The sequence below is a fragment of the Thamnophis elegans genome, chromosome 2 (genome assembly GCF_009769535.1).
Source record: "Thamnophis elegans isolate rThaEle1 chromosome 2, rThaEle1.pri, whole genome shotgun sequence".
Lineage (NCBI taxonomy): Eukaryota > Metazoa > Chordata > Lepidosauria > Squamata > Colubridae > Thamnophis > Thamnophis elegans.
Window position 1 is genome coordinate 160,237,518 of NC_045542.1, and position 24,130 is coordinate 160,261,647.

The 24,130-nt window shown below is 45.7% G+C and overlaps 1 protein-coding gene across 1 annotated transcript in view; it reads right to left on the reverse strand.

Annotated features, from left to right (window-relative positions):
* Nucleotides 1–24,130, reverse strand: part of LOC116504521 (alpha-2-macroglobulin-like) — a 79,635-nt gene that overhangs the window by 14,088 nt on the left and 41,417 nt on the right. Inside the window, exons 17-29 of the mRNA XM_032211564.1 lie at nucleotides 23,117–23,189; nucleotides 21,177–21,315; nucleotides 19,573–19,801; nucleotides 16,521–16,647; nucleotides 14,652–14,773; nucleotides 12,315–12,366; nucleotides 11,479–11,562; nucleotides 10,155–10,331; nucleotides 8,663–8,747; nucleotides 6,828–6,984; nucleotides 4,507–4,581; nucleotides 2,925–3,090; nucleotides 271–506 (exon numbers count right to left, since the gene is read on the reverse strand). Of these exons, the coding sequence (XP_032067455.1) occupies nucleotides 271–506; nucleotides 2,925–3,090; nucleotides 4,507–4,581; nucleotides 6,828–6,984; nucleotides 8,663–8,747; nucleotides 10,155–10,331; nucleotides 11,479–11,562; nucleotides 12,315–12,366; nucleotides 14,652–14,773; nucleotides 16,521–16,647; nucleotides 19,573–19,801; nucleotides 21,177–21,315; nucleotides 23,117–23,189 (1,722 nt within the window). The remainder of the gene's footprint in view (nucleotides 1–270; nucleotides 507–2,924; nucleotides 3,091–4,506; nucleotides 4,582–6,827; nucleotides 6,985–8,662; nucleotides 8,748–10,154; nucleotides 10,332–11,478; nucleotides 11,563–12,314; nucleotides 12,367–14,651; nucleotides 14,774–16,520; nucleotides 16,648–19,572; nucleotides 19,802–21,176; nucleotides 21,316–23,116; nucleotides 23,190–24,130) is intronic.

Here is a 24,130-nt window from a genome sequence, read left to right on the forward strand (position 1 = left end):
TTCACTTCACACCCGGGCGACTAATTTAACAACTGCAAAAAAAAACCCCACTTAAAAAAGGTGGCAAGAAAAGCCGTAAAACGCGGGGTGCAAAACTCACTTCACTCACTTGGGCTCGATTGCGGTCGGTCGTAGGGTTGAGGGCTCCCTGTCCTGGTGTGTTTTGCAACCCAGCTTAAAACCCCACCTCTCTGGCGGAAAGTCGTCTTCTCCCAACCCAAAACACTCCCGACTTCCAACATATCAAACCCGCGGAGGGGAGCCACCAACCTGGGTGGAAGCGAATCCTCCGGAAGGATTCTGTTGTTTGGTCATCCACGTCACAATCTTGGTGGGAATGGCCAAATCGTCCTGGGACACTGACGCAGCTCTCCTAAGCATGGTCAGGTGAGTCAGGAGCATGTAGGAGGTCAATTCCACCTCGGCGGAAAGTGCTTGAGGCTCGTAGTAGAGAGACTTTTTCACCTCTGGCTTCACGAGCCTCTCCCAGTGAATGGAGCCGTCGTCTTTGGAGTCAAAAAGAAGAAAGAGTTAAGTCTTTGGATTCAGATCATCCATCCAAACCCGGTTACAGGGAGTCCTTGACTTACAACATTACGCTTAGTGGCCGTTTGAAGCTGCAACGGCACCAAACAACAGTGACTGAGGACCGTTTCCCACACTTATGACCTTTCCAGCATCAGGTGGTCAACAATTCAGATCCTTGCCAAACGGACTCATATTTATGACGGGTTGCAGATCCCCTTTGGCGACCTTCTCACAAGCAAAGTCAATGGGGAAGCCGGATTCACTCAACAAACAAGTTGCTAATTCAAGAACTGCAGTGACTCACTTAGCAACCGTGGCAAGAAAAATTGCAAAATGGGACGAAACGCACGTAACCCATTTCTAGCAACATAAATTCGGGGCCCAGTTGTAGTCGTAAATTGAGAACTAGCTGTGTAAAGACCTCTGTACTGAAACAATGTGATGCATCGAGAGGTATAAGAGTACAAAGGTAATCCTCAAGTTACAACTGTACATTTAGTGACCAATTTAAGTTACAACTGCATCAAAAAAGTGACCTAGGACCATTTTCCACTGACTTAACAGACTCACTTAACGACTGCAGCAATTCACTCAACAACATGTCACCGGGGGTGTTGGGGGGGTGTTGGAGGGTTATTATTTTATTATTATATTATTTTTCTTTTTATTATTCTTTTTTCTTTTATATGGTGTTCTTATATTTCTCCTTTATAGTTTTATATGTATATTTTATATTATATGTTATATTTTTTATACCTCTTGAGTCGCCATCTGCAAGTCAGGCGGCCATATACACAGGGATGGGCTGCTACAGGTTAGCTACGGCTAACATTAGCTAACCCATAGCTAACATTTGGAGGCTGTTTCGGAGAACCTCAGAACCCCACCCTTGGCTGCCCCCCCCGCCCCCCCCATCCCACCCCTCCTGCCTCACCCCTCACCTCCCAGGAGTCTCCACGCTGCCCGTTTTGGATACGAAGTAATTTAGAAAATATATATTCAGGGCTGGGCTTCAAAAATTTCAGCAATGGGTTTTCTGCCTGGTTACTGGGTGGGCGTGGCCATAGCGGGCATGGCCTAGTTGAAGGCCGACAACAAAAGTGTCGGCCTTCAGCTTCTATTGGCAAACTTGGCTGAAAATATTGGACGTTGAAGGCCAACGCATCTGCAGGACATCAAACCAGAGAAGGCTGAGCTACGTGGATCTAGGAAACGATGCTCCCCATCCCCCCCAGGAGTGGGCCAAGGTGTCCTAGATTTCCCTTGAGAGCAGCGGAAAATCTGCATTGCCTGAACTGCTAATTTACCCACAAAGATGAACCATTAACACGTATATTCCCTCCTCAAACTACCTTGAGGTACAATATGCTCCCACACCCCGAAGATGATCCATTTGCACTGACTGACAGCACAATTCCCGAAACATGTGTTGGGGTCAAGGCCCACAAGGAGTTCGACATTGCAATAAACGTCAGGTAATTCTCTCTTCAATAGGTTGCGGTCAGGGGTGGGCTGCTTTGGGAGAACCCGTAGTGAGAACCCCTAGCTAACATTATGGCCGTTTTGGAGAACCTCCAAATCTCATCCCTGTCTGGCCCCGCCCACCCCTCCCCTCCCAAGAGTCTCCACGTAGCCTGTTTTGGATGCCAGGTAAGTGTAAGGCCCGCTCAGAGGCTTGGGGGGAGGGAATGGGCCTCCCAGAAGTTCCAGAAAGGGGCCTGTTTCTGGCTTCCAGAGGGCCTCCCAGAAGGCCTCCAGAGGGCCTCCCAGAAGGCCTCCGGAGCCTGGGGAAGGCAGTTTTCATCCTCGCAGAGGCTCGAGGAAAACCCTCTTCAATAGGGCACAGCCATGGATGGGCTGCTACGGGTTCACCCAGGCTCGGGAGAACTTGTAGCAAGAACCCGTAGCTAACGTTATGGGCGGTTCGGGGAGGGGGAAAAAATGGGCCTCCTGGAAGTTCTGGAAATCAGCTCATTTCCGGCCTCCGGAGGTTCTCCAGAGCCCGGGGAGGCAGTTTTCATCCTCCCAGAGGCTTAAGGAAAGCATCTGGAGCCTAAAATGCACATACACACGCGCCGTGGTGCATGAGGCCGACTAGGCCACGCCCACCCTGGCCACGCCCACCCAGCCCCCAGCAGAGAACCCGTGGCTGAAATTTTTGAAGCCCACCTCTGAATATACATTTTCTAAATGAAATAAACTGTGGCCAGAAAGGTCATAAAAAGGGACTTGTTTAACTCAGTAAGTGAAATTTGGGGTTGTAAGTCGAGGACTACCTGTAAGAAAACAAAGTCACCTACATCTCATGGATGGATAAAGGTCCTCTTTGCCCATCTTTTAGGGCCGGTCGCCTTCACAGTAAATCCACTCACTTCTCCCACCAGTGTTTGTCTCACCTCCTTTCACGGCCTTTTGCTGAAGACTCTGCAGTAGCGCCGTCACTTTGTCGTCCTTATGCGCCAAAGCAAAAGCGTATGCCAACAAGGCCTGAGTGTAGATGGGGATATCTTTCTGCTGGGATACGGTCTCCAGGCAAAACAAAGCATTGCGCACCACAGAATGCTGCAGAGAGAAAGAAGGAAGAAGTTGAGCCGAGGTGGCGCAGTGGTTAAATGCAGCACTGCAGGCTACTTCAGCTGACTGCAGTTCTGCAGTTCGGCTGTTCAAATCTCACCGGCTCAGGGTTGACTCAGCCTTCCATCCTTCTGAGGTGGGTAAAATGAGGACCTAGATTGTTGTTGGGGGCAATATGCTGACTCTGTAAACCGCTTAGAGCGGGCTGAAAGCCCTATGAAGCGGTATATAAGTCTAACCGCTATTGCTATTGCTAACTGCTAGTTCATCTTGAGCATTGCTTCCCATACACGCACACAAATTTTGGGCCCCCAGGAACCAGTTCCGCTGAGAGAGTTTGGGGTATGGAGAGCAGAAGAGCCAAAGATAGATTTTAGGGGTTGATGGTAAGATGAACTGACATAATTATTATTGACATAATTATTTATTTGTATGAAAATAAATAACAAATAAAAAAACTTTAAAAAAAAAAAAGTTACAGTGGCGCTGAAAAAGTGGCATGATTGCTTTACACAGTTATGACCGCTGCAGCATTCCCACTGCGTAGTGTAACCAAATTTGGATTCTTGGCCTCACTTAACAACTGCATTCACTTAACAGCCATGGCAAGAAAGGATGCGAAACGGGGCAAAACTCACTTAACAACTGTCTTGCTTGGCAAAGGAAAGGTTAGACTCAATTGTGGTTGTAAATCAAGGACTACCTGGGTAAGTACCGTATTTTTCAGAATATAAGACACACCTTTTCCCCCCCTTAAAAGTGTGCACCTTATACACCGAATTCAGCCATTTTGGGCCTCCCAAAGCCCCGCTCCCCACATCAGCAGGGCTGGGGGAAGGGAAAAATTCCCCCGTTTTGGTGAAAAGTGGGCAAAGAACGGGCTGTTTTTCACCAAAACTGGAGTGTTTTTGCCTTCTCCCATCCCCCAGAAGCACTCTGCAGGCTTCAGCAGGGCTGGGCGAAGGGAAAAATGCCTCTGTTTTGGTGAAAAAGGGGGGCGTTTTTGCCTCACCCCAGCCCTGGTGAAGCCTCCAGAGGGCTTCTGGGGGCCGGGGAGGAGAAAAACATTTTTTTTCTTACTTACCTCTTCGAAATCTTGGTGCGTCTTATATACCGGTGCGTCTTATATTCTGAAAAATACGGTAGGCTTTGTGTAACATAGTATGGTGGATAAATTCTGTGGCAATTGTATAAAGGACCATTTATGTTTTAGATAAAGGTGGAAAAACAAACTGAATGGGGCCAAGATGGCAATTGTAGAGCTGATGCTTGGATGCAGTCATGAAACTCAGCCAAGACCATCTTGGCTTTTATTATGCTCAGGGGCAATCAGCTTCAGCGGAAGCTTTCTGGAGCGATGAGTTGCTAAATTGGAGACTGTGGGAGGCAAAGGTGGCTTCTTACCGTGATAGGCAAGGACATCTCCAGCAAACTGATGGTGACATAGGTTGACAAAGTGGCCTCATCATCAACTCCGCCCTGTGAGGAAGAAAATGGGATGGAGCCATAACCACCACAGAGTCAGTGCCGTGCGGTGAGGTTTATGGCTGGTGAGGCAGCAATTTGTTTTTAGACTTGTGGACTTCAATACCCAGAATTCCACAGCCAGGCATGCTCAGTTCCGATTTAAAGCGACAGCATTTGTTTTTCTCCATTGCTAAATAAGTTTCCTTCTTTCTTTTTCTTTTTCTTCTCCCTTCCTTTCCTTCCTCCCTCTCCCTCTCTCCCCCTCTCTCAAACACACACACACACACACACACACACACACAGTTGCACCAGGATTCAGAAAATTTAGGTTTTCCTTCTCAGACAGAGTACAGGAAGGGCAGCTCCCATCTCCCCAAGTCTCCTTTTCCCAACCTCCAGATATGGGGACTTCAATTCCCAGAATTCTCCCTCCTGAACATGTTGCTTGAGAATTCCAGGATCTGTAGCCTCCCTATTTCAAGGGTGCCTCAGGTTGGTGAAGGTGAGATCACCATGTAACATGCAAAATTGGGAGAGGTGTCGCTCAGGTTATCTGTGGAAATTCTCAGTCATCCAGGTGCCGGTTACCCAAACAGGTGCTTCTTCCAAAACGCAACTGGACTTTTTTTTCTGGGGGGACGGGTGTGTTCAAAAATGTTTCACTTCTCATCCAAGAAGCTTCTTCGGTTCTTCAGAATTGCATGAGAAGCAAAATGTTTTTCCCCGCCCCCAAAGGATAAAAACCAAGAAAGTCCAGTTTCCTTTTTTTTTTGGGGGGGGGGGGGGGGAATCACTTTCGTTACTCAAGTTGATTTAGTCAAATAGTCCTTTAGGTCAGTTCTGCACTGCTTCCCCTATATCTCTTCCTCCATCTCGGCTCTAGTAATCTGCCCCTGGGATCCCCCTGATAAATCTGACTACAGTTGCCATCATCCTCAAATAACAGCCACCTTTTCTCCATATCTTCCAACCCGATCATACCTCAACAGGTCAAGGGTCCACTTGAAGCCCCCCCCCCCTTTGTCCAAAAAAGGACTAGATCAGCGATAGCGAACCTTTTTCACCTCGGGTGCCAAAAGCCAGCAATGCTCGCAAGTGCTTGCATACCCACCCCCATAATTTAATCCCCCCACGCCATGCCCCCTGCACATGTGCGCGCAGCACCCACCCACCTCTGTGCATGTGCATACCCTTGGAGCCTGAGGAGGGCGAAACAGCCCGTTTTCCAACTTCCAATGGTCCCAGCAGTTCCATTTTTCGCCCTTCCCAGGCTCCAGAGGCTTTCTAGGAGCCCGGAGAGGGTAAAAACGGCCTCCCCTGCCCCCCCCCCCCCGCCTCCGGGAGGCCCTCTGAAAGCCAGAAACAGCCCGTCTCCCAAATCCTGGTTTGCTTGTTGGGTTGTTTTTCGCCCTCAGAGGGAGGAAATGATAAAAAACCAAGGCCAGAATCAGCTGCCCAGCGCACACATGCGCGCTGGAGCTGACAGGGAAGACGCCTCGGGTGCCCTCAGAAATGGCTCCGTGTCAGTGGTGGGTTTCAAAAATTTTTAGAACCTCTTCTGTAGGTGTGGCCTGCTTTGTGGGAGTGGCTTGCCGGCCATGTGACTGGGTGGGAGTGGCTTGTGGCCATGTGACCGGGTAGGCGGAGCCAACTTGTAAAATGTGATGAAACTCACTTAACAACACTCTTGCTTAGCAACCAAAATGTTGGCTCAGAAACTCTGGCATTTGAAGCATGCAAGTCTTAAAGCTGTCAGGTTACAAGGCCCTTGCACCCCTAACCCTTTAGAAAAAAAACCCCAGGAGTGTTCAAACTTAACAGCTTTAAGACTTGTGGACTTCAACTCCCAGAATTCCTCCTCTCTCGCTCTTCATCTTGATGATGTGCGGATGGGCAGGGGGAGGGAGCTCGAACCAGTTCTAAACAGCACTGTAGATTTGTGGAACCTCTTCTATAGAAGAGGTTAGAACTGGCACCCCTGCTCTGCATGCCCCAGGTGGCGTAGGGTCTCCATCACGGGGCTAGATAGCTCTGCAGTCCAATGCCACTGCTGTTGGCAGTGGCCCAACCCTCAAGCCACCTCTTAACATTATACTTAACTTATGTTGAAGAACCAAACAAATTGAAACCTGTACTATTGATGAATGCCGTTGATATCATTAGAATGATCCCTTTCTCTGTGCTGCTTGTGTGTTGGGGACCCTGGTGCTATTTTGTGGGGGCTACGCTGACCATTCCCTGGCTGCTTTCCTCTGTACCTTGAGTGCGTTGTTCAGGAGGGAGCCGGTGCTTTGGAAGCAGCCATTTGATTTCTGCTTTAAGGCCAGGAACATCTGAGCCTCAATCAGGTGTCGTTCCTCCACAGGGATCTTCCTCTTTATTTGAGAAAGGGATTTCAACACAAAAGCGGTCAACCTGCAAGAAAGCCAAGAACGCAGCCCCGTTAATTTGTTTTTTCATTTCCAGCCTCTGGGCACACTTTAAAGCAGCAACCCTTCCAATCTTCTGGCCACGAGAGATCATGGAGGGGAGTTTTTTTCCACGGACCGGATGGGGTACAGATTTGTGTGCTGCTTGCATCCCGTAGATGGGTCTTCGCTTGTTTGCGTGGCCCGATTTCTGGCATGCCGTGACCTGGTGCTGGCCTTTGGGGTGGGATGGGGGTTGGGAAGCCCTGCTTTAAAGAACAATCTTCCCTGCTCGGTGTGCAATAAGCCATTAAATTGCAAAGGTGTAGGGGCCCGCCAGCAGCCAGTGGATCTGGTAGGAGATTCGGACAGTGAGGAGATTGGGGAGGAAGATGGGCCAGTCCTGGAGTCTGGGGAAGGCTCTGATGAGGGCTCTGTGTCGGAGGCAGAGAGGGGGCCAGAGCCGTATGCCAGTTATCAGCTGCCTTCAGAGTCAGACATCAGTGAGGCAGACGAACAGCTGGAGCCTGTTCCCAGTGTGCGCATGCACAGAGTTGCCAGACGAAGGGAACAGCTAAAGAACAGGGGTTGGCTTGGGAGTAAGGCCACAGGTAGATGATGAATGCCCTCCCGCAGGAAATAAAAGAGGAGCAAAAGGGGAGTGGAGTTTGCAAGAGACAATTAGTTCGTTCCTGCATTCTTGCCAAGTATTGCGGCGTCTGAAAGATATCAGCCTGGCTACTCTCCAAGCCTAATAAAGGTTGGTAATTGTGAACTATCTTTTTTTTAAAACATTTTTATTTTATTTTTACTAAACAAACAACACACACAAAAATGATCACCTTACATTACATCTTGTAGAAAGTGTGTCAATTGGTTACAATTAGCTTTCGTGCATCTCTTCCAGAGTCATTACTTACATTCATATCGAATATCAAAGTTCTTAATGAGTCTTACTTTCAACATATCATAATTCTCACTTAACTGAAATTGTTTTAATGTCCTTTTGCCTAGAATAATCCATAGTTAAAAAACACAACCACCTAATGGCACTTCCTTAATTATTACAAAGTCATCCAATAGCCTTAAACCTTTATAGCACATTCTAAACAAAAATTAGTTGACAAAATATCTGAGCCCTTTTCTCCCCTCAGATCACTGTTTACAATTTGTGTCCACGTTCCTTTTGTTATGATAGTACATGTATGTATGTAATTGTGAACTATCTTGAAGGACTGTGGGCCGAGACTTTGCTGGAGAGGAATTCACTGTAAATTAAATAAAAGGGGTTTATCAGGACGAGGACTCGACTTTGTGCTGCTGGGGAAACCCAGATCGGAACAAAAGGAGACCTGATTGCCTTTACTTATCCTTTGATCTCCATTATTTCTTGCCTGGCCTTCTGATGCTATGCAAAATAAATTGATTCCCTCTTCTTTGTGGCAGCCACTCAAATACTGGAACAACTGCTATCATGTCACCCCTGCTCCTTTTTCTAGTCTAGACAAACCCATGCCAGCGTTTCTCTGGTCTACTATTCCTGTCCATTACGAGCTTGCCCTATAATCAGGGAAATCTTTGCCTTGCGAACGATACTGGCAAAGATGAGAAATACATTTTCTGCATTCACACACGCATGCAAACCTGCGGAGACAACCTCAAGAGGCAAACGCTGTGAACCTTACCAAACGTTTCCAGGCTCGTTGTGCCGTTCCCCAAAGGTGCTGTAGGAACCGTCAGCATGCTTGTAGTTCAACTGTCTCTGGACACCTGCAAATGGAGGGTGAAGGTTAGTTTGTATTTATTCAATAAATGGCGAAGCCTTCCTTGAGTCAAGCTCAGGGATGGGTGGCTTTGAAGACACATCCATGTTTGTGTTTTGGCATTTTCAGAAATGACTATAATCATTTTCTGCCCTCCCAGCCTAACTAGAAGCTTGGGACTTTTTGGTAGCCTCTTACACAAATGGTGACCATGCCCAGGCTTCTGAGGAAGGAATGGCAGATTGAAGATGGCGCCACAAAAAGGCAGAGCCAATAAGCAAACTGAAAGTAGACTGGCTCTTTGACAATTCCTCTCCAGCAAGGAGAAGGCTTGAGATCATCCACAAGTGCTCCAGACAGTTGCTCCTTGCAAAGATATCACAGCAGAGTGGTCTCCATTCAATTTAGAGGCCTGGGAGATGAGGGAACGCTCAAACCATGATCAGCAACTTCAAGGATACTGGCTTCATATATTGTACTTCCTTTTCTCATTACTTCCGAAAATTGCTTGTTAACTAATTTTTAGCTATTAAGAACCTTTGGATCAACAAGAAAACACCAGGTAACTTTCTTTTAATTCTTAGTGAAAGAAATTTTAATTAAAACTTGGATTCTAGAAAGTTACAAATGGCCTAAGAGTCGAGATAAATTTGAAATGTGATTTGGGAATTAGTTAGAAAGAATTCCTCCCATAGACTTTAAAAATTGGAGGCTGGAGGGAATTGAATGAAAGATTATAATTAAAGGAGAAGAACACTCACTAATTACATCAGAGATGCCATTTGGGTAATAAGATAAAATAATATTTAATAAATGGAAATATCCCTCTTCAATAAAAGGAAAATTACCATTATTTTTTTTCATTCTCCATTTTATAATCAAATCGAAAATAGGGTCAAAAGATAAGCAAACTTATCCTGAACTTGCTGCTATAATTATTGAAATTCATCATCATCATCATCATCTTTGAATGACTCCATAATCCTGTGGAGTCTGGGCAACTGAATGGAGCTAGAAGAGTATTTAATGGCCAGATGCCCTTCCTGTTGCCAATACAGAGTTTTATTCCACAGATATATTCTCAATGTGCCCAGAGAGAGAAATATCTCCCTCTACCTAGGATCGAACCCACAGCCTTCTGATTGTGAGGCGAGAGCTCTACCTATAAGGCCACCGCACCACTCCAGCTATAATTATCAAAATTGACCACTATAAATTAAATTAGTACATCATTAGGCTGATGGTTTGCTAATAATTCAGCTAGCGTCACATTTCCAGAAATGCATGTATTGATCCTTCTATTAGGCCCTGATTATTGAACGGATGGATGGATGAATGAATTCCTCTTGTTCTTCCTCCCCGCAAAGGAAAAGCAGATAGAGGCCCTTCTGCATAATTCTGTAAATCTTCTTACCAGTCACTAAGTATCCAATTGCCTTCGACTTCGTTTCCTCGGTCAGCTGGCCAGTCTCGTTCAGATAGTCCAAGATGTAAATATTGGGGGCCAAGAGAGCCATGTTTTGTTCCCCACAGCCAGAAGGCAGCCGGAGAAGCTGGTGCACATTCTGGATGGCTGAGCTTAAGATGTCACCTGTGGCAGGCAAGAGAGATGCGAAAGACATCAAGGGTTGGGAATACTTTGGGGAGTGAGGAGACATTTCAACGTGAGGGAAATGGAGAGTCCCGGAAAGTTAGGGAGAGGCAGATTTGGTCAGGGGACAAAAGAGCCGGAGAAAGAACAACCCCAAGGAGGGTAAGTCATTTTCCATTCCAGGGGGCAGTGCTCATCTCCGTTTCAAAGCTGAAGAGAGCCAGCGCTGTCTGAAGACGTCTCCATGGTCATGTGGCTGGCATGACTAAACGCTGAAGGCCCAGGGAACGCTGTTACCTCCCCACCAAGGGGGTTCCTACTTTTCACCTTGCATTTTTGCACCCTTTCGAACTGCTAGGTTGTTAGAAGCTGGGACAAGTAACGGGAGCTCACTCTGTTATGCAGGCGCTAGGGATTCGAACCGCTGAACTGCTGACTTTTTTCTGATCGACAAGCTCAAAGACCAGAGGTGGTATTCAGCAGGTTCTGACCAGTTCTGGAGAAGCAGCAGCGGAAATTTTGAGTAGTTCGGAGAACCGGTAAATACCACCTCTGACTGGCCCCGTCCCCATCTATTCTCTGCCTCCCGAGTCCCAGCTGATCGGGAGGGAATGGGGATTTTGCAGTAACCTTCCCTTGGAGTGGGTTGGGAATGCAGATTTTACAGTATCCTTCCCCTGCCACGCCCACCACAGCCACACCCACAAAATCGGTAGTAAAAAAAATTTGAATCCCACCACTGTCAAAGAGCCCTTGGAATGACAATATGGGGACATTTTGAAGGGGTTAAAGACGCTCAATTTAGTCACTGGAAAACTGACAACCCAGGTTTGAGACCCGCGTGCTGTGAGCTCCCGCCCCAGCTCCTGTCTACCTAGTAGTTTGAAAGCACGCAAGATGTAAACGCAAGTAGATAAATAGGCACCACTTAGGAGGGAAGGTAATCGCCTTCCGTGTGCCTCAACATATAGCCTTGATGACCATAGAAACATCTTTGGACAATGTTTTCTCCCTTGGCTTAAAAACCAAAAATGAGCAGCGCCCCCTAGAGTTGAACATAACTGGACGGGGAAACTTTTACCTTTCCTTCCCCAAGGAGAAGGAATAGCAGCCTGCACACAGATTCTTGCAACAGCGCATCACTTACCCAACACGCAGAAGTAAGCCCTGGCCGACTTCTCCACTATGTCCTCTGGGACCTTTAAGGAAATAGCGGTGGATTTGCTCTCTTCTGCAAGCAAGAGAGAGAGAAAAGTCTGGATTGAGCCTCTTGCTAATTTTCTCATTTTCTCATTTAATCCAATGGATGGGGACATTTAAGAATTGGCCTCTCCTTTAAATTTCACAAGTTCTAGGACTCACCTGTAGCTCTAAGCAACAGCAATAGCACTTAGACCAGTGGTTCTCAACCTTCCCAATGCTGCGACCCTTTAATATAGTTCCTCATATTGTGGTGACCCCCAACCATAAAATTGGTGTCTCGGTGCCTAAGACCATTGAAAATATGTGTTTTCCAATGGTCTTAGGCGACCCCTGTGAAAGGTCTCCATCTCCCTTATCTACAATGTTAGAAATTATGTTTATATAAAGCACCATACAGAGCAAACAAAGAATACAATCACCATGTGCTTTACTGCTCAACTCCATAACTGTAACAGGAAACTCTACTCAGAACAAAAGTGTATAGAGAGTATATACTCTGAAAGGCCTATGAAGCGGTATATAAGTCTACTGCTATATACCATAGATCCAAACTTGTAAATACTGCCATCTACTGGCTGAACACTACTGCAGGTGCTGCATAGGAACACATTTCAACAATGAATTCCAACACACAATAATATATCCTGACTGAGGACAATGAGATTTGTATGCCAATGCATTTGGGGGCCAGAAAAGGCTGAGCTCACTCTGGAGCTGACTTTGTGCATTAATCATGGAAGCTGCAGGAAGGAGAAATTGGGGCTGCTGGTCGATACTTACTGGTTCCACATAGCAATCTGTTGATGACCACTTCCTTCTCGATTCCTTCAGGCTTTATGGAAAGAGAAGAAGAGGGAGCAAGTGAAAATGATGGTTTGATATTTCTTTAAATTCCTAAATTATTTTCTGAATTTTTAAAAATCTCCTATGCCGATGAGGAGAAACTGTGGTGTTGTCTCGAGAAATAAAATATTGGCAGCAGGGATGTGCAGTCAGGGGAGGCAGAGGAGGCAGAGCCTCGCTACTGTCATCATGAAAAGAAAAAAAATGTAAAAGGAAAAAGGCAAGAGCTGAGGTCAGGCTGAGGTAGTTGCTGCCAGAGTCACCGTGGGTGACTCTGCTTAGTGCTTAACTGTTTAACTGTTTAAAAAAGAGAATCACGTGCCTCATCTAGTCTGACTTTTATGATCACTCGAGCAGAGTTAAGCAAGGGTTAAAAGCCTAAAAATTCCTGACGTAGGTGAGGCACGTCGTTCTCCTGTGGGGGAGGGAGAAGAAAAAGAATGAAGGAAACTTTTTTGCAAAGGAGAAAAATAAATGCTGTCGCTTTAAATTGGAACTCAGCATGCCTGGCTGTGGAATTCTGGGAGTTGAAGTCCACAAGTCTAAAAAAATTTGAAACCCACCACTGTGTCAGTGCCTCACCAGCCATAAACCTCACCGCACGTCACTGATTGGCAGAGACAGGTGGACAGAGCTTGAACCCCCAAGAAAAGGTAGGTGTGGAGGGTGAGGGGATAAAAGGAAACAGCCCTGCCAGGTTGGGGGACAACCTTTGACTTACAACCTCAGTTGAGCCCAAAGGTTTTGCTGCTAAGTGAAACATTTGTCAAGTGAATTTATCTCCATTGTACAGCCTTTCTTGCCACTGTTGTTAAGTGAATCACTGCAGTTTATAAATTGGTAAGACGGTTGGTAAGTGAATCTGGTTTTCCCATCGACTTTGCTTGTCATAAGGTCACAAAAGCTGATCATAGGGTTGCACCCAGGATTTGCTCAGGGATGCGCTTCGGGGAGGGTGCACGCTTAATGTGCGCTATGCGCACATGTGCAATAATGAAACAATTGCTTCTGCATATACGCAGAAGCAAAACCCAAGATGGCAGCACTTTTGGCGCCGCCGATAGAACCGGTTCAGAGGTGTAGTCGGCCGAGTTACTATCTATTTGGCCGAACCGGTTCGAACCGGTAGGAACCCATCTCTGGTTGCACCTGGCTATTACTTGGATGGAAGAATACCAGGAAGACAAAAGGTGGTAGGATAGAGAGATAAGTGTGTAGAAAGTTAGCAACAATACAATACACTAGCAGAACCCCCTGTCTAGGCAGGAAACCCTATACTGTTCCAGACAAATGGCTATCCAACATCTTCTTACAGACTTCCAGTGTTGGGGCATTCACAACTTCTGGAGGCAACTTCTGTTCCACTGATCAATTATTCTGTCAGGAAATTTCTCCTTAGTTCTAAGATGCTTCTCTCCTTGATTAGTTTCCACCCATTGCTTCTTGTTCTATCCTCAGGAGCTTTGGAGAATAGTTTGACTCCCTCTACTTTGTGGCAACCCCTGAGATATTGGAAGACTCCTATCATGTCTCCCCAAGTCCTTCTTTCAATTAAACTAGACATACCCAGTTCCTGCAACTGTTCTTCATGTGTTTTAGTCTCCAGTCCCCTAATCAAATATTTTAGGAAATATTAAAAAGGCAGAATATTATATTTCCCTTAAAAGAGAAATAGAAATCTTAAGGGAGATAGAAACTCAGCTCCAGCTCCCTGCCCCCCTAGCAGATATTTGGTGCCCATTAAGGACTGGGCCAGCCAATCTACAAGATAAAACGCCTTCAGCTCCAGGACGATAGGATTATCCTTCAGGGCAAAGCCATTCAACCACAATAGGAACTGCGTTGAATCAGCCCAAGTTTTAACCAAGCTTGGCTCAGAAAATCTTCAAAGTTTGCTATGACCTCTGACTACAGCCAAGAGAATACATGCTCTTGCCACAGGAACAGGAAGCTCAAGGGCAAAACCCAAGAGAGGGTATAAAAGCCCACTCGCTCTCAGCCCTATGTGGTCAGCTGCCCAGAACCACCCATATGCTTCTGCTACACCAATAAACCATCTTTTCTATCAGCCTCCATGTTTCCAGCGTCTTTTTCCCCACTTGGAACTGAACCCAATGGATATTTCTTCGAACAAGCGTGGGGGAAAACCCCAACCGCTTTCACGCTGTCATCAAGAAAACTTAATTTACTAGGAAACATAGCTCTGACTTTAATATATCACTACTCTCAACTCCGTCCTTGCCTTCGCCCCCCACGAGAGCAGCCCGTACGTACCTCGACTAGGAGGGTTTTGATCACAATGTCCCTTTGTCCTTTGGCAGGCACTTCCACGATTTCGTTCCCACAGAGCTGGTTGGATTTCAGGGCCTCTGCGGTTATAGTGAAGTTGACTTCCCCTGGAACCAAAATGGACACTTAGTCAGGTGTATTCCCCAGATTGCTTGACCATCTATGAACCGTGGTGGCGCGGTGGTTAGAATGCAGTACTGCAGGCTGTTTCTGCTGACTGCCGGCTGCCAGCATTCGAATCTCACCAGGCTCAAGGTTGACTCAGCCTTCCATCCTTCCAAGGTGGGTAAAGTGAGGACCCAGATTGTTGGGGGCGATAGGCTGACTCTGTAAAACCGCTTAGAGAGGGCTGTAAAGGCACCGTGAAGCGGTGTATAAGTCTAAGTGCTATTGCTATTCTTTTTTCCTTTATTTCTTGTTTTGGGTAAGGACAAACAGCCAGTGAAACTCTAGGGAGTTTGAGCCGGGTTTACACAGTAAGAATGATAGAGGCAGTCCTCGACTTACGACCACAATTGAGCCCCATTGCTAAGCGAGACAGTCGTTACATACGTTTTGCCCCATTCCCTGCTGTGGTCGTTAAGGGAATCGCTGCAGTTGTGAAGTTAGTAACACGGTTGTTAAGAAGGGAATCCGGCTTCCCCATTGACTTTGCTGGTCAAAAGGTTGCAAAAGGAGGCCAGGTGGCTCTGGGACAGTGCAACCGTCGTAAATGCGAACCAGTTTGCCAAGCATCCGAATTTTGATCATGAGACCATGGGGGTTGCTGTGAAGGTTATGTGAAAAAATAGTCCCAAGTCCCTTCTAACTTTGAACAGCCACCGTTCCAATTCAAGGACTACCTGTACAAGGGTTTCAGTGAGATTATAGTTATAGACACAGGTAGCCATCAAACTCTTTTTCTATCTCTGTCTCTGTCTCTCTCTCTTTGTGTCTCTCTCTGTGTATCTGTCTCTTCCCCACCCCCTTCAGACTTCTTCTGAACTTTGTGCTTGAAGTGGAAAGGAATGAAACTCTGATTTTGCGTTTTACAGATGACATTGATAGATCTTCATAGAAATGGCTTGTTCATGTTATTATGAAAAAACTAAAAAGTTGTGATTTGATGTTAATGCCTTTTTTTACTGCAACAGAGAGAGTTGGAAGTCAATGTTTCTTTTCCCTTTTTTCCCCTTATCCTTCCTCACTTTTCTTCCCCCTCTTCCTCCCCACTGCTTTCCTATTTACTTATCCATTTGCTAAATTGTTTGCCAAACAAATAATTCCCTCAACACTGTCAATCTATTTACTAAGTCTGCATTACTATTACTATTCGTCTTCTCGTCGTTCCTAAAATCTTATGACTGGAAGACTGTAACTTTGTTGTTTGTATCATTACGATTTATATTTATATTGTTTCCATGATTTGATTGCTTATTTGTACCCTATGACTATCATTATGTGTTGTACCTTATGATTCGTGACGAATTTATCTTTTCTTTTATGCACACTGAGAGAATACGCACCAAATACAAATTCCTTGTCCAATCACACTTGGCCAATAAAGAATTCTATTCCATTCTATTTTGTATCTTTTTAAAATATGTGTGTGTGTGTGTGTGTGTGTGTGTGTGTGTGTATATGTATGTATGTATGTATGTATGTATGTATGTATGTATGTATGTATGTATGTATATATATATATATATATATATATATATATATATATATATATATATATATATATATAGAGAGAGAGAGAGAGAGAGAGAGAGAGAGAGAATTTTATCTTATAAGCCAATAAAAAAAAGTATACGGAAAATATCCATGCCGAGGCATGAGCCTAAGAAGCCATATTTGACCTTCACAACTTACCGACAGTTTGGGGAGTAACCTTCCAGGAGAAGGTTTTCCTTCCATCCACAGGCAGACAGTGGGAAGCCTCCTCTTTGTCCAGAGAGGTAGCAATGTAGTCGGGAGAAAGCAGTAGCGATATTCCAACCTGTTGACCAGAAAGGAGTTAGATGGAGAAGATCACCATGGCCTCACAGGTACACAGCACAAGGAGGAAGAGTTAACTCTGAGCAAGGCCGAGAACTGTAGTTCAACAATATTAGTTCTAGGTTGCACGAACACAGGGGTAGAATCAAGGTCATGAAAAGGGTTATTACCACTTAATAAGGTCATACTTAGAAGGGTGGCTCAGTGGCTCAGTGACGCTTAGCTTGTGGATCAGAAGGTTGGGAGTTCGGCGGTTTGAACCCTAATGCCACCTAATGGAGTGAGGTCCCATTACTTGACCCAGCTTCTGCCAACCTAGCAGTTTGAAAGTGTGTAAAAATGCAAGTAGAAAAATAGGGACCCCCTTGGTAGGAAGGTAAAAAAAAGCATTCCGTGAGCTTTCGGCATTTAGTCATGCCAGCCACATAACCACAGAGACGTCTTCAAATGGTGCTGGCTCTTTGGCTTTGAAATGGAGATGAGCATCGCCCCCAAGAGTCAGGAATGACTAGCACGTACGTGCGAGGGGTACCTTTACCCTTTTAAGACTACACTTAGAATACAGTACTACCAACCAGTTTTCTCAAAGGTGCTTTTTCAGGAAGCAACTGGACTTTCTCAGTTTTTTTCTTTTCTTTTGAAGACATTTTGTTTCTCATCCAAGAAGCTTCTTCCGCTCTGACAGGATACTGGAAGAAGAAGCTGATCAAATGAAGCTTCTTAGATGGGAAGCGAAACTTCTTCAAAGAAAAAAACTGGTCAGTCCCGTCTCTGACCAATTCATTACAAAATATTTGCAGATGCATTTACTCCGTTTTTAGCCATGTGTGTGTGTGAGCATGGACTCTTTCTAAAGTCTATGGTCTGGAAGATGAATTCTACAATGCGTCAAAATCATGCTTTTATAACTTCTCTTCTGCACTTTTTGAAATTAGCATTTTGAAAGCATCTCAGATGATAATGATAATAACGTATATATCTATATATGTATGGGTACAATATAAGGAAATGAGATGTAAATTGTAAACAGTGATTTGGAAAGAAGGATAGAAAACTTTGTTATTAAATATTATGGATGTTTAGCTAGAATAGGACATAAGGATTTAGTGTCATTGGAGGATTTCAGAAATGGTAAATGAAATGCCAGTATGTGGTTATGTATTAAATCTTGGTATATTTTATAATGAAGGACGTTTAAACAATTATAGTCAAATGAAAATGGAGGTATGATGACAGTAACATGTATAAATATCTGAGTTAAAATACTTGAGTTAATATTAATTATGCGTGATGACTGTGGAAGACATGCACGAAAGTCTTTTGTAACCAACTGATACACTTTCTACAGTATGTAAAAAAGGAAGATTTTATGTGTTTGTTTTGAAAATTAAAAATAAAAAAACTTTATTATTAAAAAAAAAGCATCTCACATCACCTAATTTCCCAATCAGAAGGTGACCTATAAAGAGGAAGGGAGATGCTCAGGGCCAGGGGTGAGATTCAGCTGCTTTGTACCGGTTCGGACAAACCGGGTATTCATTTTGCATCTGGTTCACCGAACCCAATCGGTTTGTGTGTTCTCCAACACAACTCTCACAACTCTTCTCTGAACGCACTTGCTCTCCCAACTGGGAGCTTACCTAACACCAACCATGGTTATTTTCACCCCGACATTCTTGCTTTTGGGACATCATGCTTCAAAAAAACTTTGGTTTAAATACAAGTCGTCCTTGACTTATGGCCACAATTCATCCCAAATGTCTGTCGTTAAGCAAGACAGTTATTAAGTGAGGGGTTTCCCCATTTTATGACCTTTCTCACCACCGCGGTGAAATGAATCACTCTGGTTATTAAGTTAGTAACCATGTGGGTGACCGCGGGAGACCATAACCATTATAAATACATGCCAGTTGCCAAGCGCCAAGATTTTGATCACATACTTTATTTAATTTCCTTTTTAACTTTTGTAATATGTGTTGTTGTTTTTTTATGTTGTACACCGCCCTCAGTCCTTTGGGAGAAGGGCGGCGTATAAATCCAATTTAAAAAAAACATAACCATGGGGTCATAAATGTGAAAAACAATCATAGGTCCCTTTTTTCAGTGCCACCGTAACTTTAAACAGTCACTAAATGAACTGTGGACTGCGTCTATACATGGCCATGCCACCAGAGAGAGATCAATGCAGAGAGAAAGAGAATGGAGTGTGAAGAGATGGAAGCAGGGGTGGGATTCAGCCGATTCGGACCGGCTCAGGCAAACTGAGTGATAATTTTACATCTCTTTGCCGAACAGATAGTTGCAAGCACTGGCTGGCCCCGCCCACCCCTCCCCTCCCAGGAGTCTTTACGCGGCCCGTTTTGGATGCCAGGGAAGTGCAGGGCCCGCGCAGAGGCTCTTGAAGGGCAAAAAATGGCCCTCCCAGAAGTTCCAGAAGTCTGGAAATGGGCCCGCTTATGGCCTCCGAAGGGCCTCTGGAGCAGGCCATTTTCGCCCTCCTGGAGGCTCGAGGAAAGCCTCCAAAGTCTTGGGAGTGTGAAAACACCCTCCCTGCCCCCTGCCGTGGTGCAGGAGACTGAGTAGGCCACGCCCAGCATGGTCATGCCCACCGCGCAACTGGGTAGAGAACCGGTTGCTAAAACTTTTGAATCCCACCCCTAGATAGCAATAGCAATAGCAGTTAGACTTATATGCCGTTTCATAGGGCTTTCAGCCCTCTCTAAGCGGTTTACAGAGTCAGCATATTGCCCCCAACAACAATCCGGGTTCTCATTTTACCCACCTCGGAAGGATGGAAGGCTGAGTCAACCCTGAGCCGGTGAGGTTTGAACTGCCGAACTGCCGAACTAGCAGTCAGCTGAAGTAGCCTGCAGTGCTGCACTCTAACCACTGCGCCACCTCGCCTCTAGATGGAAGGGTTCCTCACCTGGATGGAGCGTTTGAGATAGTTGTAGATGGTGGCCTTCAGGACAAATTCTTCTCCCCGCATTACGCTGTATGGCTGGGTGACTTCAACGAAGAACGGCTGGATGGCCGTGAGGAAGGTGGTTTGGGCCAGGCCGAAACCCACCGCTGGGGACAAGCAGAAGGCTCCCGCTCTCCAGTCTGTGATGGAGTCGGGAATGGTGACGGGTAGGGTGAGCTCGGACTCACTGCTGAGGGAGGCAAGAGAAGCAGAGGGGAGGATGAATTTTCCCAAGCAATACAAGTAGTCCTCAACTAACGAACACCACTGTATGCCCAAAGTATATGTTGTTAAGCGAGAAATGTGTTAATAAGCGAGTCTGGCCCCAATTTATGACTTTCCTTGACACGTTTGCCAACGGAATCTCTGAAGTTATTAACCCCAGGACACAGCAACCGTCATGAATAGGAAGCAGTTGCCAAGCATCCATATTCTGATCACGTGACCATGGGGATACTGCAACGGTCGTAAGTGTGAAAAACGGTCATGAGTCGCTTTTTTTCAGTGATATTGTAACTTTGAACGGTCCTTAACCAAACTGTTGTAAGTTGAGGACTCCAGGTATTTTCGCGGCCTGACAAAGTGAGAAAATAACCAACTTATAACTGTTGATTTAGTGACCATTCAAAGTTACAACAGGACTGAAAAAAATAAAAAAGGTGGCCATTTTTCACAACTGTTGTAGCATCCCTGAGGTCAAAATTGGGATGCTGACTCTATTTATGATGGTGGCTGTGTCCAGGGGTCATGTGATCGCCTTTGTGAACCACTGACAAGCAGAGTACCGTATTTTTCGGAGTATAAGACACACCTTTTTTCCTCAAAAAAAAAATCTGGGTGCATCTTATACACTGAATACAGCATTTTTGGCCTCCCGAAACCCTGCCTCCTTTCCAAAAATGGCCATGCATTGTCTTTAGGAGACTTCCAGGGTGTTCCTGGGGGCTGGGGAAGGCAGAAATGAGCAAAAAATGGGTGTTTTTTGCTCATTTTTGCCCCACAGCCCCCCGCAGCACTCTTTAAACCTCCTAAACGCTATTCATACCCCTTTTTTCCGCAAAAAATGGGCCATTTTTGGGAGGCCTGCAGAGTGCAAAAACCTTTTTTTAAAAATTCGTCTCTTCAAAATCTTAGTACGTCTTCTACTCTGAAAAAAACGGTAAGTGGGGGAAGCCAGATTCACTTAACAACCGGGTTACTAGCTTAACCCCCGCAGTGATTCACTTAACAACTGTGGCAAGAAAGGTGATAAAATGGGGCAAAACTCCCTTAACAACGGTCTTGCTTAGCAGCAACAATTTTGGACTCCCTAATGGTTGTTAAGTTAAGATGGGCAGTTTGGAAATGTGACATATAAATAAATAAATAAATAAATAAATAAATAACTAAATAACTAAATAAATAAATATTGGTCATCCTCGACTTACGACCACCAACCACCGAGGAGAGGCTCTTATCTATGAGTACATCTACAAATGTATACAGTATCTACTAGCAGCTGTAAGGTGTTAACATTTCTCCCTGAAGAGCTACCCATTCTACCAAACATAGAATCTTTGGATTACCCAAGAGATTTTAAGGACCATATCCAGGTTTCTGGGAAGAAGCTCCGGATAGTTGTTTCCACTGGTTCTGCGCTGTTGTCCATGCTCATGCCTGCAAGTCTCGCGCCAACTGGACTGCTTTCCATGTAGGCCACTGGGTCTGCAAAGAGAAACAGCTTGCATTTCTTCCATGCCTTTTGCATTTTAGCGTGTCCAAGGTGTCCTTCAAGATGAATCAAGCAAGCAACCAAGACATATAATCTTTGATTGGTGATATGTCATCAATTTGATTCTTATTCTTATCCTCTTATCCTTATCATCCTCACCCTCACCCTCACCCTGATTTTAGAGCCAAGGTGGCGCAGTGGTTAAATGCAGCACTGCAGGCTACTGCTAGATCAGCAGTTCAGCGGTTCAAATCTCACCGGCTCAGGGTTGACTCAGCCTTCCATCCTTCTGAGGGGGTAAAATGAGGACCCAGATTGTTGGGGGCAATATGCTGACTCTCTGTAAACTGCTTAGAGAGGGCTGAAAGCCCTATGAAGCGGTATATAAGTCTACTGCTATTTAACTTTAGCCCGGAGATCACAATGCTATTGCAGAGTTGTAATTTGGCTTGCCAATTTACCACCTCTGTTATAGGACACATGCTTCCCAAAGTGTGCCAAAGGAGGGTGAGCTTGTTTCACGAGTGGCTGCCTTACCCAAAGCCCGCTCCCTTCTTGGGAGTTGCCTCACAAATGGTTGCTGCAACTGGGTAGGTTCAGAGCCAGCAGGAATCTGACTGCCCTCATGGAGCACCACCTCGTCTCCCCACCGAAGTGGTACCTAATTATCTACTCGCATAGAACATGCTTTGGAACTTTAAGGTGGACAGAAGCTGAGGCGAGTGATGGGAGCTCATACAGTCACACAGTGCTAGGACTTAAACCACCATCTCCAGCATTGTTAAGCCACTGAGCCTTTGCGCTTTGCTGATTCTTACTGACTACATAGATCAGCAGGGCCCCAACCTTTTGGGCACCAGGACTGGTTCTGTGGAGAAACGTTTTTCTCCGGACCGGAGCGGGCGTGGCTTTGCATGCTGCCTGCATACCGCGGAGGGAGCTTCGCTTCTTTGTGCGGTCTGGTTGCTGGCATGCTACGAACCAGTGCCGGTCCACAGACTGGGCGTTGGGGACCCCTTGCATAGAAATTCTGCTTGACAATCAGTCCCTAACAGAGTCCTCCAGTTTTTCTAACAGCCCCTCCATCACCCCTGTAACAGAGCCCATCCCCCTTGCTGCTTCTTGCCCACGTCTTCTCATTCCTTCCATCACCTTTCCTGGCATGAGAGTCTTCTCAAGAAAGCTAGGTTTTTATATAATATGATAGTTTGAGACGATCCTTTGTGCCCAAGTGAGAACTTGGAATTGATTTATTCAATGATTCATCCGGGGGGGGGGGCGGGTTCGGGAGAACCCTTAGCTAACGTTATGGGCAGTTCGGAGAACCTCCAAATCCCATCTCTGGCTGGCCCCGCCCTGCCCGCCCTGCCTCACCCCTCTCACTCCACCCCTCCCCTCCCTGGAGTCTCCACGCAGCCTAGTAAGTGCAGGGCCCAGACAGAGGGGGGGAATGGGCCTCTCATGGGAGGAGTTTTTTCCCCTCCCAACGGCTCGAGGAAAGCCTCCGGAGCCTGGGGAAGGTGAAAACATCCCCCCCACCATGGTGCAGGAGGCTGGCTAGGCCATGCCCACTTGGCCACGCCCACCCAGCAAGCTGTCCTCAGGACTCTCATCCAACACCAAAGGCATCAAGAGACTTCCTATCCTGCCTCATCTTATGGACATAAAGAAGAGACAGGGCTTTAATGGCGCTGTTGTAGAAACTATTTTGAATTTTTTGATCTTCAAGTGCAATCAATAAATAATTAGAGGAATCCCCCACTTCCACCCTATTGGTCCCCTTCAGATTCTTACAGTGACGCTCTGGTCTGCTGCAAATGTTAGGCTTGTATATCTGGGCACTGGTAAATGTCTTGAAACCAATGTCCTGTAAAATGAGCAGAAATTGACCATGAAATAATACAGAAAGCATGTAAAAGACACTCCCCCTTCCTCTCCCTTTCTCTCTACCCTTCGATCTATCCATCTATATCCTCCATCTATAATCCACCTGGAGTGCTGTAATAAAGTGGTTAGAAAATAAAGATGGATGTGACAAGGCACCCTTTTCATTCTGAAAATGTGCCAAAAACACAACAACACTCCCTTTTTACCACCCTAGTATAATCGCTTAATTCAGGGTAGAATCAGGGTGGCTGGATAGAGGTGAGCATTTACTGGCCAGATGCCTTTCCTGATGCCACGTGAAGTTTGCAGTAGATATATTTTCCTTCTCTAAGAGAGAAACACCTGCCACTTCCTAGGATTGAATTCTCAACCTTCCGAGTAGGAGGCGAGCGTCTTCACCACTAGGCCACCATAGAGGGTCAATGTGTCAAAACCTTACAAAATTATGCCACCAAGGCTGGGAATCAGCCCACCGTAATGAAAACCCAGCCCTCTTCAGCAGGAGGTTGATCTCCAACACCTCCAAGGCGAAAAAAACACCACAAATAAAAAAGAAAATCTGTCACTGATTTCCATGGGAACAGATTTGCAAAATCCAACCCAAAAAAATATCATGTGGATACAGATACCTAAGGGGTACTAAGTGGCTACCATCCCTTGGTAAAATAAATCTGCGTTCACTACAAAACGCATCTGGTGAAAAAGAAAATGCCACCAGTTCGGATGAACAGGTATTTCCGACGATCAGCTGTGACGCCTGATTTATATTAGCTTAGAATCGTCGGATTTCCTGCTTTCTAGCTAATTTAAATTGCGTGCCACAGCCGATCGTCGGAAATCGAAGGTTCAGCGCATGCACAGAGGCGGTGCGTGCGCTCACATTTGTGAACCGGTAGCGAAGGTAACTTGATTTCACACACA